The following is a 15715-nucleotide window of genomic DNA, read 5'->3' on the forward strand; positions in this document are numbered from 1 at the left end:
TTCTAGAGATGGGAGTTATTATTATCCAAGTGAAATTTTTAGTAATTTCATACTTAGAATAAAGATTTTAAAATCATGCCACCCCAACACCTACTATTCGATCACCTGGGGTTCAGATTGAGCCGCATTTAAACTGGCTAATGCCTAACAGATGGCTCCCGTGCTGGTGTACGCTGTGACGGCATCTTAAACTAACGAGGCACGAGTTCCCCTGCCAGAACACACATCCTTGCAAGGCTGTAGCTTGTGGAACACTAAAAACCACGTACTCAATATGAATAAACAAACAAGACATGCCTGAAACGGTTCTCATGGGACATAGTTTCAGACACTTCTCTTTCTTTTACTTGAAATTAGAATGATTTTTATTCCATTACAATTATTTTATCTCAGCAGTTGAAATTACATTATCAACATGAAACTTTCATATCAGGTATTCCTTTGCTTCTGGCAAATGGAAGTCATGCACTGAATGCTTTGACATGGGTTATAAATAACCATGAGTCTACCAACTTGAATCTCGAGCGGAGACAGCACTGACGGTAATTGATACATTGCATTAGCTCTGATAATTGTGTGTCGATTACTCTGATGATGTGTCTTTAAGTGTGTGGCTTGGGAGTGAGGTGGCTTGTGATTCTGAACCAGACTTCGGGTGGTGATGCTAATAAGATGAAAAATTAAGTCTCATCCTGATAATATCACGTGTGCCTAGGAAACTGAGTCAGGTATGTTCCTTTGCCATGGACTGGACTGATTTCCAAGCCGCGTCTGAGGTGTCTTTGAAGCTGGTGGTGGCTCTTTGCCATGCATTAAAAGCCACTATGTTTTCAAAGCAAAAGTCACATTTCTGAGCGATTCAAATGAATAGAATCTTTATGAACTACTGGGTCTTGGGAGATTCTTGTTTTCATTGAGGTTTCTTTATACAGTTTGTGTTTTCTAGTTTCAAACACAGAAAGAGATGCTGTGGAAATGTTGGTTGGGTGTCATTCCTCTTAGCATTTAAAATTTTTTCTCACCTGTGACAGATTTCTAAACATTTAAAACCCATGAAAAATGATGGTACATTATTTTCAACTCTAAGCTCTTAAAACCTTTCTGAAAATTTAACAGCAATGGAAGTTGATTTCAGGTTGCATAACCCTTTGTAGAAATGTCCACGAGGCAGGCTGGTGTCTTCACTAGGTTTCTCTTGTGGTGATACATCACGACCAAAAGTACAAAGGGTTAATTTCAGCTCCCAGCTCTCGGTTCCCACTCCATCACCCAGGGCAGGGTCAGAGCCGAGAGACCCGGAGAAGCAGATGCCGTGGCAAGATTGCTGCTGCTTACTGGCTGGTTTCTTACTGCTTGCTCAGCCTGCTTTCTTAGACTCCCCGGGACCGCCTGTCTGGGCAAGCTCCACCCACAGTCAGCTGGCCTTCCCCACACCAACTGTTAATAAAGAAGATGCCCGCAGAGTCTTGTCCACAGATCAACCAGGTGGGAACATTTTCTCGATTGTGAGTCCCTCTCCCCAAATGGCTCAAACTTGTATCAAATTGACAGAACACTGTGACAGCTAGTTGTACCTGGAATGTGACCCAGTGTGCCATGTTTTCCCGGCTAACGGATCAGTTACCAGTTCATAGATATTTATTGATTACCTGCTGTGAGTGTATATGGTAGTTTGAGTAAAAATGGTCCCCATAGGCTCATAGGGAGTGACATTATTAGGAGGTGTGGTCTTGTCAGAGTAGGTGTGGTTTGGTTGGAGGAAGTGTGTCACTGTGGGGTAGGCTTGAGGTCTCAAATGCTCAAGCCAGGTCTCCTGTGACATTCACTTCCCGCTGCCTTCCAGAACTCTCAGCTCCCCCTCCAGCACCAGGCAGTGTGATGTTATCATAGACAGGCTTCATGAAATTTTCAAATACGGTGTTTGCCTTCAGCCAGTTGAGCTGGCTTTGGTGCTGAGAGCCGCTATCTGCCCGGTGTCCCTGGCTCTTTGCGGTGCTCCAGGAGCAGCGTTTCCCTGTGCCAACGCCATCAGGAAGCTCACACTTGGTGGTGGTAGAGTGTGACACTGTCAGAGCACAGGGACCGAGGTGTCGTTTGGTGGAGTGATGAACTGTTAGGGGGCTGGGTGTCGCCGGTGACTCCTGGGTGAGAGGATTGTCACCGCAGAGCTGGTCGGGCTCTCGGTGTCCCTCTCACTCAGGCTGACTGTCTCGGGGCCTGGTGGCCTAGCTTACAGGGACTCCACAGGACTTCTTGTGTTTGCTGAGTTTGAGGGCCAGCGTTAGGTGTCAGGGTTCCTGGAAGACTAAAGGTAGTGCTGACGTGGGAGGAGGAGATAGGGAGACACAAGAGCAGGGACCAAGACTCGGGGCTTGATTTTCTGAGTGAACCGGGGAGACCATTTAGGAGCAGTGGCCTGGTCAGGCAAGGGAACCAGTGCAGCAGGTCAGCTCGGGTCATGGGCGGGATGAAATAAAAAGCACGCGTGGCCCCTCCTTTTTGATCACTCTGGGGTAGGAGCTTTGGTGTGCCGTCCTCTGAGGCTCTCCAGCTTGAAAAGTTTTTTTTGTTGTTTGTTTGTTTTTTAGTGCCCACTCCCTGTATTTGAAGCAGGCATAGAGGTGAGGGTGGGGACACATGCTGGCAAACATTTTGTGTTTGTTCTTCCATTCCCTATTGCCCTGCTAGTCCTCGTCTTTGCTTGCTTTCCTTCCCTTTCTTTTGTTGTTTTGATACCAGCCATCCTGACTCCCCAGAGCTGTGGAATTCATTTTTAGGAAGGGCAGAAAAGAAAGGGCAGTGTGTACCCAGTGTCTCTGGCAAGATCAGCTCTTATCTCTGGAAGGGAGGTTCCCTAAGAAGATAGGATTTAGTTTGAAGGCCCTCTGAGCTGCATGGGAGGGTAGTCATGAGAAGACTCGGAGGTGGATACAGCCCTTTGGGAACATCACAGGAGGAGGCAGGCACTCACTGGTCAGGTTGAACCTTCTGGGATGTTTTTAAGTACTTCTAAGAACAACGTACATACCCTGAAATTTAGATAAGAGCCTCCCAGTACCTTTGGAGACTTGATGATGCAAGTGTTTGGACTGAACCATCATGTCATGCCAGGTCATCCGTGTTAGGAACAGGTCAGTCAGGTTTCCATATTCTGGTCGCCTGTCACCTCCACAGAGCAGCCCACATGCCTGCTCCACGGGTGGAATGGCTGTGGTAACTGAGGACTTGTAGTAGTGGCTCAGCTTTTGAAGCTGAAGCAAGGCTTCCCACATGATTGCATTACTGCCCTGAGATGTAAAGGTATGACAGACGTTTGGTCGCAGACGGTTACAAGCCCAGGATGACTTTAGCGTTCTCAAGCAGAGTAAATGGATATTCCTTTGGACTTCAGCACACTTTAAAACCCTAAATATAAAACATGAAAAGTACAATCTGAACAAAAAGAGGGTCCACACTCTCCTCTGAGAAAGGCCATCATAGTTGAGCAGGGGACAGCAGAGGTGGCTGGTCTCAAAAGTCCAAAGCAGTCAAGCATGACAAAAATTGTGAATATTATTAAAACTAAGAAATGGGCCAGGTGGTGGTGGCACATGCCTTTAATCCCAGCACTTGGGAGTCAGAGGCAGGCGGATCTCTGTGAGTTCCAGGCCAGCCTGGTATATAAGAGCTAGTTCAGGACAGACTCCAAAGCTACAGATAAACCCTGTCTCGAAAAAACAAACAAACAACAACAACAACAACAAGACACTAAGAAATGATAACTGACAAAGAACAGCTGTTGTTCAGGATAACCGAGAGAATTTTAGGCTAAACACTTCATATCAAACATAGTCAAAGGCACTTGAGGTTTGAATGAGCATGGCCCTCACGGGTTTGTATACTTGCATGCTTAGTGCCCAGCTGTTAAACTGTTCGGGAAGGGTTAGGAGGTATGTCCTTACTGGGGTAGGTGTATGTTTGTTGGAGGAGGGTGTGAAGACTCCAGAGCCTACAAGCCAGGCTGTCTTACTACTAAACATCAAAACACCCAAGTCCCTCAAAGAAATAAAACAAAACGAAAGAACCTCACATAACATACCTGCCCTCCCTGCCTCCTCCTCCTCCCTCCCGCCTGCCTCCATCCCTTCCTCCCTCCCTCCCTCATCCCTCCCCCTCCCTCCTCCCTCCCCTCCCTCCCTCCCTCCCTCCCTGTCCTTGCTGGCTATAGATCAGGATGTAAAGTTCTCAGCTACTTTTCCAGCAGCGTACTTGTCTGCCTCCTCCAGGATGGCAATGGACTCACCCTCTGAAACCATAAGCCAGCCCCCAGCTAAATGCTTTCTTCTGTGAGAGTTGCCTTGGCCATGGCTCCTCTGTACAGCAGCAGAGCAGTCAGGAGGTATCACTTTGGTGTTTCAGTCAGGGTGCAGAGCACTGTAAGATCATTTCCTGTGTCTACGGAATGAGGAAGAGGGCTTGGTTTGCTTGTGTTGTATCACGGGAGTTAAGATGTGCAGATCACACCAACAGAAGAAGAGCAATCCGGGACTTTTGTGATAAAGCACACTTCAAACTGGTTTATAACTTTCCTTTTTGATCTTTTATTTTACTTGAATTAATAAAGGAAAGAGGCTTATTTAGCTCATAGTTCTGCAGATTCAAGGATATAGCACTGGCCCGATGATGTCACAGCTGCAGGAGGGCATAGCTGTGTGTGTAGAGATCCCATTTGGCAAAAGGATACCTGAGAGGCTGGGCCCCCGTATCTCTTTTCAGGGTGTCCCCTTAATGACTTCACACTAGGTCCCACCTTCCAAAGGTCTGTTGCTTCCCACCATTACACAGAGGACTAGGGGCTTCCAACCAGAGCTATCCCTGGGAGAGGCAAAAGGGAGTTATTTGAAGAGAGCTGCCTGCCTTCTCTACAAAGGGACCCAATGGGGCCATCCTCCACACAGGTATGAGCTCAGGAGGTGCTGTGGCTGTCACTTCAGACTGAAGGACTTTCAACATAAAGATGACTTAGTGGCTCTTGTGGCTTAGATGAAGGCGTGGGTGGAAACACAAGTGAGACCCTGAGCTGCTTTCCAAGTGCTTGATGCTGCAACCTAGACCCTGAGTGCCTTTCAGGGTGGCTTGACATGGGGCATCTGCTAAGAAGTGGGCGGGTATTTGGAAGGCCACGCTAGAGAGCTACATAGATTGTTTTCTCCTTGATTCGCCTCCCACCATCAGTGAAAATATTAAAGAGAAAGAGGGAAGGTGGCACACTTTTCTCTCTTACAAGAAAAAATACATTTATGCCAATATTCACGGGTATAGCGAAGCATCCTAAGGCTAGAAAGGAAACAGTTCAGGGCTTGACAGTGCAAACAGCAGAGGGAGGAATTAGTTCTTCTCAGACTCTCTTATTTCCAGGGTGGTGGTGGGAACCCTGGTGGGGACTTCCCAGGTAAGCTAGTGGGAGCCCCAAGAAGAACCCCTGCTCTCTGCAGCAGCAGGACAATGCCAAGAGAGATGAGGGGTGCAGGCAGCAGGCGGTAGGTGCCGGAAGTGGGTGTGGATGAAGGAGGCAGCATGCCTGCCCGTCTGTTTCCCAGCTCAGCTTCTCTTTTGTCTCCAGTGGCTTTCCGTCCTTCTGCAGTTCCCTCTGAGATCTCTCAGCCATTATTGGAGATGAGCTAAACAACCTGCCATTTGTTTGTGTGTCTGAGTGGTTACTCCAGAGGTGTCGGAAGTCATGATTTCTTTTTCCTGATTTCAAACTGTCTTTTTCTTTTTTCTTTTTTTTTGAAATCTTTGTTGACTGAAAGTTGTTTTTCCCTTTTCAATGTGTTTTCCAAACCTTTGAAAAGTCTCTCTGTTGCCTTCTGTTGGCATATGTTAAAATGCCTTTGGTGTGGAAAAGCTTCCTTCTCCACACAGTTGCCAGTGCCTGCCCGGGGAGGAACCACAGGTGGTGCTGCCTGGTTGGTGACCTTCCAGGACCTGCACGCTAGCCTGGTCGGCATGGTGTGGCCCGGGGTCTGCTGGTTCTTCCTCAGGAGTAGGCAGTGTGAGCAGAGAGGTTAAGTCTGGACTCTACACACGACACATCATTCTAAAGTGACACTATTTTCGACGTGAAAATGTTCCATAACTTTAGATACACAGGTGACAGTTTCATGACAACCTGTGGAAACCGGTTGTAGGCTGTCACCTCTCACTGTTGACTTTTTTGTGTGTGATGCCCTTTTCATTGTGGTGAAGGATTTTCCTCAAGGGACGACCAATCAGTTTTACCTTCCCACCCTTTGCCCTCCCTCAAGTTCCTGCTTGGCTCTGTTCCCATCATTCCTGGCTCTGAGTTAAGCCGTGTTGTTGGGGCAGGAAGAGTCCTTCCCTGTTTCCAGCAGAACTCGGGTGCTCTCATGACAATGTCGTGTTGAGTAACATGTTTTTGTAGGCTTTCAGCCAGAGAGCTTAAGATTGAGCTCAGCATCCTAACCCTTGCCTCAGCAGCCTTTTGTGCCCGCCTCCACGTCCTTCCCATGGCACCAGACTGTCTTCACAGACTGACGCAGGGCCAGCCTCTGACACAGGTAACCTCAGATGACAGCCAGATACATTACAAAGTACTTAGCTGTTAATTTTCCTGGTGCAAAAGTCTGTGCGTTTAAAATATCTAGGTTCATACAACCACCAGACCAAGGACAGGGCACACCTGTGACACTACACACCTCCCCTCCTTTTCACGCCTCTGTCCTTCTATCCTGCCGTAACCAAATGGTTCTCTGTTGCCATAGTTTTGGGTTTTTTCCAGTTCTGTAGATGGAATCAAGTGTTGTTTAACCACTTCTAGTCTCTCATGTCTCTCGGCTTTGGGGTCCACCTGAGCTGCGATATATGTGGAGTGAGCTCTTTGTTGCCAAGCTGTCTGGTTATATATGACCGCTTTGCATTTTTCAAGCCTCTGCTAAAGCATGGTGGGATCACTTCTAGTGTTTTGAAGTCAAGAATATTAACAATATGGTTTTGCAGTAAAAGCACCTGCCACGTAAGCCTGTTTCCCTGAGCCCCATCTTTGCAACCTGTGGTGAAAGGAAATCATTACCATGAAAAGTTGTCCTCAGATGTCCACATACAGAGCATGCCACACATGTGCCTGAGTTCAGATATACATATCACATACAACAACATCAACAACAACAATAATAATAACAATAATAATAATAATAACAATAAAACAATTTTATTGCACTCTGGCCTCCACATACACAGGACACACATGCCCATGTACCTGAACATATGTGTGCATGCACACGCATACACACATGTGCACTCACAGACTATATATTGCACATACACAAATAAAGAGTATATTTAAGATACTTTAAACTGTTTCGTAGAAGGAGCTCTAGGATGGTGGGAGGTCACTGGCCTGTTCACTTGTTGAAGAAGCTTGCGTGTTTGTCTGACATGGGCTTTGTTATAAGGAATTTAATGTCAAATGTCCCAGTCTCTACGAATACCATCTGTTCCATGTTTCTGCTGCCTACAGTTTCCCATACATATAGTTCAATGGTGTTTTAGAAGTTGTCAGTTCTCAGGAATTAATTGGTAGCATATCTTACCATCCATTTGCTCAGCCTCTTGTGTCTTATACAGCATTTGACATGGCAAGATATAGTAGATGTTCATTTCAGGACTGGAGACTGAAGGACCAAGTGGCTAATTTGGAAGCACTGTACTTGTCTCCACTGATGTAATTTTGTTCATGACCAGACTTTTAGCACATTGTATAAAAACAATTCTTTGTCACTGCACACTGGTCTTTAGAATAAATAACACCTGCCTCAGAAAGGGGTCATTGTAGCATCCTGGGGCTCACTTTATTCTGTGGCCTTATTGCTATGTGTAAGAACGAGGTAAAGAGAATATACATGTCTTTCAAAGTGTGACACATCCTCTAACATACACAGTTCAGTGTGTGACAGTTACAGTCATCTTACATATACTGTTCAAAGTGTATCTTCTCACATATCTTCTCACATATTCCATTCAAAGTGTGAGAGTTACAGTCGTTCACATACACTGTTCCAAGTGTGACACTTACAGCCATTCAGATACACTGTTCCAAGTGTGACAGTTACAGCCATTCAGATACACTGTTCCAAGTGTGACAGTTACAGCCATTCACATACACTATTGGATATGCTGGAAAGGAGATGGAAGGGAGAAAATGATGTAATTACATTTTAATCCCGAGAATTGTAAATAAGCACTTTAGGCCACTGGAAGCTGCCTGCAGTCCCTCTTGCACTCGCCACGTGAGGCGTCTCAGGTGCTGAGGGAGAATCGATTATTATCAGCAGAGATACTGCTGTCACATGCGGCTTTATGAATATATGCTATACATTAAAGGTGGTCAGATGTGGAACAGGGCCACCCATGGTCATAACCCCAGTGCTGGGGGCAAGAGACAGGCGGATCTTGGGAGCCCAACAGCTGGCCACTCTAGTCAAATCTATGAGCTCATTCTGAGTGACAGATCTTACATACATACATACATACATACATACATACATACATAAGGGAGATGTGCCAACCAGTACAGGGATAATAAATGGGATAGAGAGTCTCAACAGAGGAGATACAAATGGTCAATAAATATGGGGAAAGGTGTTCAACTTTCTTAGCCGTCAGAAAATGAAGACCAGCCAGAATGGCTGTCATCGAGGCAACAGACAGTAACAAGTGCTAATGAGGGAAAAGCCTTATCTGCTCCTGGTGGGAGTGCAAACTGCTGCTCCCAGAAACCAGCAAATGGGGGGGGTCTCCAAACAACAACCTGAGCTACCATACGACGGCACTGTTCACTCTTGAGGACAGAACCAGGGACAAAGTCAGCACTACACAGAGACTTGCACATTCTCGCTCATTGCTGCAGCATTGACAACAGTCAGAAACCCCATCCCCTCCTCCCCGTGCCCACCCCATCCCCTCCTCCCCGTGCCCACCCCATCCCCTCCTTTCTGTGCCCACCCCATCCCCTCCTCCCAGTGCCCACCCCATCCCCTCCTCCCCGTGCCCACCCTATCCCCTCCTCCCTGTGCCCATCCCATCCCCTCCTCTATGTGCCCACCCCTTCACTTGGGAGGAAGCCCTCACTCTGCTTCCTGCTCTCTTACTTAACAGTGGCACACTCCAGCAACCTGCCTTCTCTAGTGCACCAGTAATTCTCCACGTCCCTTGCCACACTCCCCACCAGCATGTGAGAAGGAGCCTCTTCTTCCAGGGCCCCACACCTCCCTCTATCCTATCCCTCAGACTGTCACTTTCCACCCTTGTCCTTGGCTTCCAGTTTACATTATTCCCAAAGACAAGAAGACACTTCTGACCCATGCTCTCGCACCCCTGCTTTTACTGCTTTCTCATGGTTGCTGGGGACCTATGTTTACTCAACAAGCACACGGCTTACTTTCTACAGTTTTTTATGCATCCTAAACACCAACTCTGCCTGCTGGGTTGTTGGGGGTTATTTTTCCCGCTCTGCAGGCCGCCTCTGAACTCTGCTTGTTGTTTGTCTGCTGGGCAGAGCCTTTGAGCTTCATGGAACCCTGCTTGTCACTTGTGGGATTGTTCCCGGTACTCCTGGAACTGTCCAGTACATCCGGAGCGAGCATGTGACAGTAGCCACAGACGAAACACGGTCTGCCAGCACATTCGAGTTCCAAGTGTGGGTCCATTACTGTAGCCCCATCTCACACCAAGGAAACATCAGAAGTAATCACAAAACACAAATACCCACACATTTTATAAGGACATAAAATATTTAAAGGGAGTGTTTACTGTGAAAGGGGCACCACTCAGGACTAGGAAACCTGAGGGAATTCTTTTTTTCAGTGCCTCATTCTTGCTAATGCTTTTAAAGATCATTAAGATGGAGTTTGGATGGAGAGATGGTTTCTCCTTTCTAAGAAAACACATTCGTCTTTAGCAAGCGCGGGCATCATGGTTGCGCCGCCACTAACTGTCCCCTTTTCCACGTATGTCAGTGGCCTGCGTGGCTCCTGAGGACAGGGCTGAGCTCCGGGGCACAGATTCCTCTGTATCTTCATGCTGCCCAGGTGTGTATTTGAGGCCGGAGGCCCTCTTCTGCCTAATGACCTGGGTCCTCTACTCTGACCTTTCCAGGGATAATTTGCTGCTCACGAATAATTTGAAGTCTGTTATCTAAGTCAGTTCCTCGTTTCCACTATCTCTTGCCCAACCATTCAAAGGGAGCTTGGCCTTTGGACGGAAACAGCCATCAGCAGGCCAGTTGTGAGTGCTTCTGGAAGCCACTGGGACAACATCCCACACTGAGGTTGTAGCCTGGAATTCCTCTGACCTACCAGCAATAGTAACAACATGGGCTGGAAGGGGGCAGGTTTATTCTTTGTTATTTATATATTTTTGGAAGAATAATTCTGTTTTCAGTAACAATTCTCATTGTTAGGACGGTGTCTCTCTATGTTTTTTGGCTCGCAAGTCTAGCACATCCTTAAGGAGCACAGCTGGGCCCTGCAGAGCAGGATTTGCCATTGATTGCTTGAGCACCAGTCCCAAGGTTCTTCTAACTCCTACATGCTGGACTCTCTGGGACAGGGGAGTTCAGTAAACAGTATGGGAAGAGGGAGTGTGGATTCCTTGGTAACCCGCAACACAACATTCCCTGTGAGAGTAGTAGACCTGATGTTCATTTAGTGCAAGTTGTTAGTGCTAAGTCAGATGGAGAGCACAGGGAAGAGGAGGGAGAGGAGGAGGAGGGAGAGGAGGAGGAGGGAGAGGAGGAGGAGGGAGAGGAGAAGAAGAGGAGGAGGAGTGAGAGGAGAAGAAGAGGAGGAGGAGTGAGAGGAGGAGGAGGGAGAGGAGGAGGAGGACGGAGAGGAGGAGGACGGAGAGGAGGAGGAGGGAGTATTTCTAAATTCATTCCAAGGTGAAAATCCAGAAACCAATTACAGGCAAAAGTTGCTTTTATTTTTCTCCAGATACTTGAAATTGTCCATGGAGCTGAAGACAGTCAGTTCTGCAGACATGGGCAGGTGGTGTGTCTTTTGCACACACTAGTGTGAGAAGTGATCTGCCAGGTCTTGTGCCTGGTTCATGCTCGAAGAGGAGCGATAAAGCCAGGTCAATGAGCAATGCAGGAAAACATCTGTTAGCAGATGTTGGACTCTAAACCGTTCTGTAGTGATGGAGGGAGCCACAGTCCGGGGCCACTCTGCGCCATCGTGATGCCAAACCTTGTCACACACTTGACTCCACACTGGATGCCTGTGAACATGATTGTGTTTGATAATTAATTCATTAGTTAAACTTGAGACATGCTTCCACTGAACACATAGGCTGGCCTCGAACTTAAACTCCTCCTGCACCAGCCTCGCTGGGCACACACTGCCACACCAAGCCGATTTGCTTTTTAACTCAGGCTCACTGAATTGCTTAGATAAAGTTCTTTTGAGCACACTAATCTAAGCCTTTATAGCTTTCGACTCTGCTAATGAACCGATAATGATTTAATAGTTCCGTTTGCAGAGAGGCTTAGGAAAAGATAAAATGGGAGGTGAAGAATAAGAGAAAAATCTGCCGATGCTCCTTCAATAATGAAGGTCGGCCGGGCGGTGGTGGCGCACGCCATTAGTCCCAGCACCTGGGAGGCAGAGGCAGGCAGATCTCTGTGAGTTCAGGGCCAGCCTGGTCTACAAAGTGAATTCCAGGACAACCCGGACTGTTATACAGAGAAATTCTGTCTTGGAAAAGAAAAGGCAGAGAGGGGGTAAAAAGACCTGGATCATTCTTCATTTTTGGGGGGAAGCCTCATGCAGTACCTGAGCCCTTCCTCAGCCATGGCCCACACACAGTGAGCACACACCGGCAGAGTGTTGAAATCTAGCTGCTAATTCTGAAAGCCACGGTGAGCCATGGGACCGGACTTGGTTCTGTAGTGGAAATGGCTCACAGGAGACACTGGGAGCCAGGGATGGGGTCGATGGGGACGCTGAAAAGGAGGCTCACACCTGTCTGAACTTGAGAGCTGGCGCAGGGGCTGGTTTTGACTCGTCTGCTGTGCTCACACAGGGCTCAGTCAGTTTCCAGGGCAGCTGCACTATACCTGCAGACAGACTTAGATGGCTGAAGATGACGCAGGACCCAAAATGAAGATGCTTGAAAAGGTGTCGCTTATTTCAGAGAAAGGATACGCTAGGGAAATGCCATTGCCCGCTGGGTCTGGAGAGGTGGCCAGAGCTTTGGCAGCTCACAAGCCACTCAAGACCCCGTGGCCCGGCTGGGGCGCTGGCGTTGCAGGGCCTTACTGTTTCAGGGAAGTGACCAGACCCTTGCATGCCTGCTGGGATCTCCCCTCAGAGTTCATGAACTAACGGGTCTGTGGTACATTTCTGGGGCTTGCAACTTATGCCCCCTGCAGCTTCTTAGCCCATCAGCTTCGTCTGTAGAGTTGACTGTGCCCGTGTGATCATGTTTCCATTTTAGAATCTTGAAACGTAATCTGCACCAATGGTTGCGGTGATATTTAATCTCCCCCAAATTTATTCTCTCCATTCATTATGTTTAACTTGTACAAGGCTCTCAGACTTCCTACGAGGAAGCTATGCTTAAGTGTGTCAGGAGTGAACGCGTGTGCTATGTCTCGGTGCACCTTCCGAATGCTAACTGTTTCTCTCCTTGCTTCTCCATCCCCAGATGAATCGGCTCCGAAGGAAGTCAGCAGGGTGAGTAACTGGATGCAGTTTCTACAACACTGCCCTAGGACTGCAAGCATGAAGTCCCCTCCTCTAAATGCCCGTGTTCTCTTAGCGTCGGGTGAGAAGAGCAGAGCAGAAACTGTGCAGTTTTCTAGGGTGTCCCCAGGGCAGTCAGGGCAGAGGGAGGCTCCACACAGAAGCTCTAGGCTGAACACCAAGATTAGGCACGCAGGCACCTGCACATCTGGAGCTGTGCCAAGGCTGGCCCATTAGAGCCTAGAGCCTGCAGGGAGAGGCCAGATTTACAGTCTCCAGAGTAACCAGTGAAGCAGTATTTGCCAAGCATCCTCACGTGGAGAATGAGGATGTCACCTAAGCCCTGCCTGTGGAGACCACCCTCAAGCCATCTCCTTTGCAGGACATCACAGGTATCCCCCTCTCAAACCTTACCTGTGATCTCAACTATCACCTTGCTTATGGAGGAACCAAGGCCATTGACTGTAGTGAAAACTATTGCTCAGCACCCCGAGACATTCAGTGCTCTTGCCATCTAAGGGTTAAAGGGTCCAGCCAACACAGTGATCTGGGCAGGTGGGCTGGGACGGCTCAGACAAGTGAAGCGCCCCTGTTGCAGGCCTGAGGGCTTGGGTTTGGATCCCCAGCGCCCATCTTAAAAGGCAGAGGTGACAGGCAGTGCACGTCTGAAAGCCTGGTGGCAGGGGTGTTTGAGGGACCCAGGATTATCCATATACTTATGACCAGCCACTTCCCTGTCTTTTCTGTTGCATGATCGGCACTTAGAAGTCCTGAGACAGTGATCCCCGCCACAGAATCTAAGACCTTTCATCTGGCCGAGCCAGGGGCTGGGGATCTTAAGCAAATGCCTTCCGTGGATATCAGGCCCAATGGCCTAAAGGGCTCCCAGGGCAAACTTCCCCCAAGTGACGTTTGAAGGTGGGGGAATGGCGGCTACACATTCCACAAAGTGCTGGCACTTACACCCACAACCCGAAAGGCTATTGACCGGATCCTAGAGGGTAGTGAATGTCCATCGGACGGTGTCATGGTTTGGAATGTTAGTTATCGCCGAGGACCTGGTTAGAGATATAAAGACCTTTTTTTCACTGTTATCTTTTTCTCCTCTTTTACATTTTTTTGTGTGTTGTATAGCAGTATAATTTTCACTTATTTATTCCATCAGTAGATATTGTTTGTACAATGTACAATGGTTTCATTTCAGAAAATAAAAAAAAAAAATCAGAAAAAAAGAAGTCCTGAGACAGGCAGTGGTGGCACACGCCTTTACTCCCAGCCTTCAGGAGGCAGAGGCAGGTGGATCTCTGTGAGTTCAAGGCCAGCTTGGTCTACAGAGTGAGTTCCAGGACAGACAAGGCTACACAAAAGAAAACCTGTCTTGAAAAAAACAAAAACAAAGAAAGAAAGAAAGAAAGAAAGAAAGAAAGAAAAGAAAAAGAAAAAGAAAAGAAAGAAGCTCTGATTAGACTAGGGAAAGGCAGCATCAATATGAAAGCCATCTCAACCCTCAGTTTCTGGAGTGTGCCACTCTGTGGGCACGTCTGGGGCTCCTGGGGACCAACTACTGCAGCTATGTGCCCTCATGCCCTCAGAAGTGGGATTGTGACAGGAATGGAGACCATTTTGAAGTTTTTCTTTTATAATACTATTCCCCACGCAGCCCCCAAATATTTATAAAAGGCTTCCGCTTGCTCTTGGAATGCATGGTGTTCGTTAGGGTCTTGGTATAAATGCTTTGGTTTTTACTAATCCAGCCTGATGTGGAGAGCATCACGTTTAGCCTGATGTGGGGAGCATAGCACTTAGTTGGAACCTCTCTGTTTTGGGGTGTTCTCCATGGTGTTTCCTGGCACATCATCAGCCCCTCTATTTGGAGTGTTCTCCCTGGTGTTTCCTGGCACATCAGCCCCTCTGTTTGGGGTGTTCTCCCTGGTGTTTCCTGGCACATCAGCCCCTCTGGGGTGCTCTCCCTGGTGTTTCCTGGCACATCAGCCCCTCTGTTTGGGGTGTTCTCCCTGGTGTTTCCTGGCACATCAGCCCCTCACATTTGTCGTCTCCTCTCTGTGACGATCTCCAGCACTCTCTAGACCCCCGGGCCACTGTGTGCCCTGCTAACTGTGAGTTCTCTAGCAGGCTGCCCACAGTCCTGGTTCTGCTGCTACTTTGCTCACATCAGGCCATCGCAATTAAAATTGTGTCTGTGTTTTTGCCCGTGTGATTAGCCCACTGATAATCATTCATTGGATTTGAGTTCTCCTGAGAAAACAAAACAGATGCTTCCCTAACATCCACTTCCTGTAGGTCCTTCCTCACACTGAAGTTAGCCTTCTGCCGTGTGTGCTGAGACGCTGTTCACACTGTGGTATGTGGACAGACCTTCACAAAGCCTTTCAAATGTAGTTGTGGATTTTGGCGGTCATGGGTTCGTTTCTTTTTTAACTGACGGTACTTGGGAACGGCTGCCTAGTGTCCCCACACATCTGCGCTGTCCATGTCTGTGTCCCACAGGCTCTTCCGACAGATGAGAGGGCGAGTGACATCACCTTCAAAGTTAAGTGATCCCAAGGACCTTGAGGAAACAGGGCTGAGAATGGTCCCCTGACAGTCACACTGCCAGGTTTTTCCTGGGCGGGTGGGACAGACTGCTTTCCCCGGAGTCCAGATCCCATCCTCTGACCTTCACTCAGCCTGGTGACGGCCGTGGCTCTATTGCTTCCACTTAGCATCTTGGTGTGCTGAGGGAATGGTAATGCTCACTGTCAGCCCCAGTGTGGGCCACACCAGGCTCTCTCCATGTGAAGTGGGACCCATATCATCATTCTCAGGATATTGTTACTTACTTTATGAGCCATCCTTTTGAAAAAAAGAATTTCAAGTTAGTCGTAAGTGGTGGTTTTCAGCTTGGCTGTGTTGGTCTTGAAACTTTGGCAGAGTTGCCTTTAGATTTATGGGTGCAGCAGCCACAGTCACCC

At 48.0% G+C, this 15715-nt stretch overlaps 1 protein-coding gene across 1 annotated transcript in view; it reads left to right on the plus strand.

Moving 5' to 3' along the window:
- Nucleotides 1–15715, plus strand: part of Pde10a (phosphodiesterase 10A) — a 196122-nt gene that overhangs the window by 108134 nt on the left and 72273 nt on the right. Inside the window, exon 3 of the mRNA XM_038340678.1 lies at nt 12706–12734. Within this exon, the coding sequence (XP_038196606.1) occupies nt 12706–12734 (29 nt within the window). The remainder of the gene's footprint in view (nt 1–12705; nt 12735–15715) is intronic.

The sequence above is a fragment of the Arvicola amphibius genome, chromosome 8 (genome assembly GCF_903992535.2).
Source record: "Arvicola amphibius chromosome 8, mArvAmp1.2, whole genome shotgun sequence".
NCBI lineage: Eukaryota > Metazoa > Chordata > Mammalia > Rodentia > Cricetidae > Arvicola > Arvicola amphibius.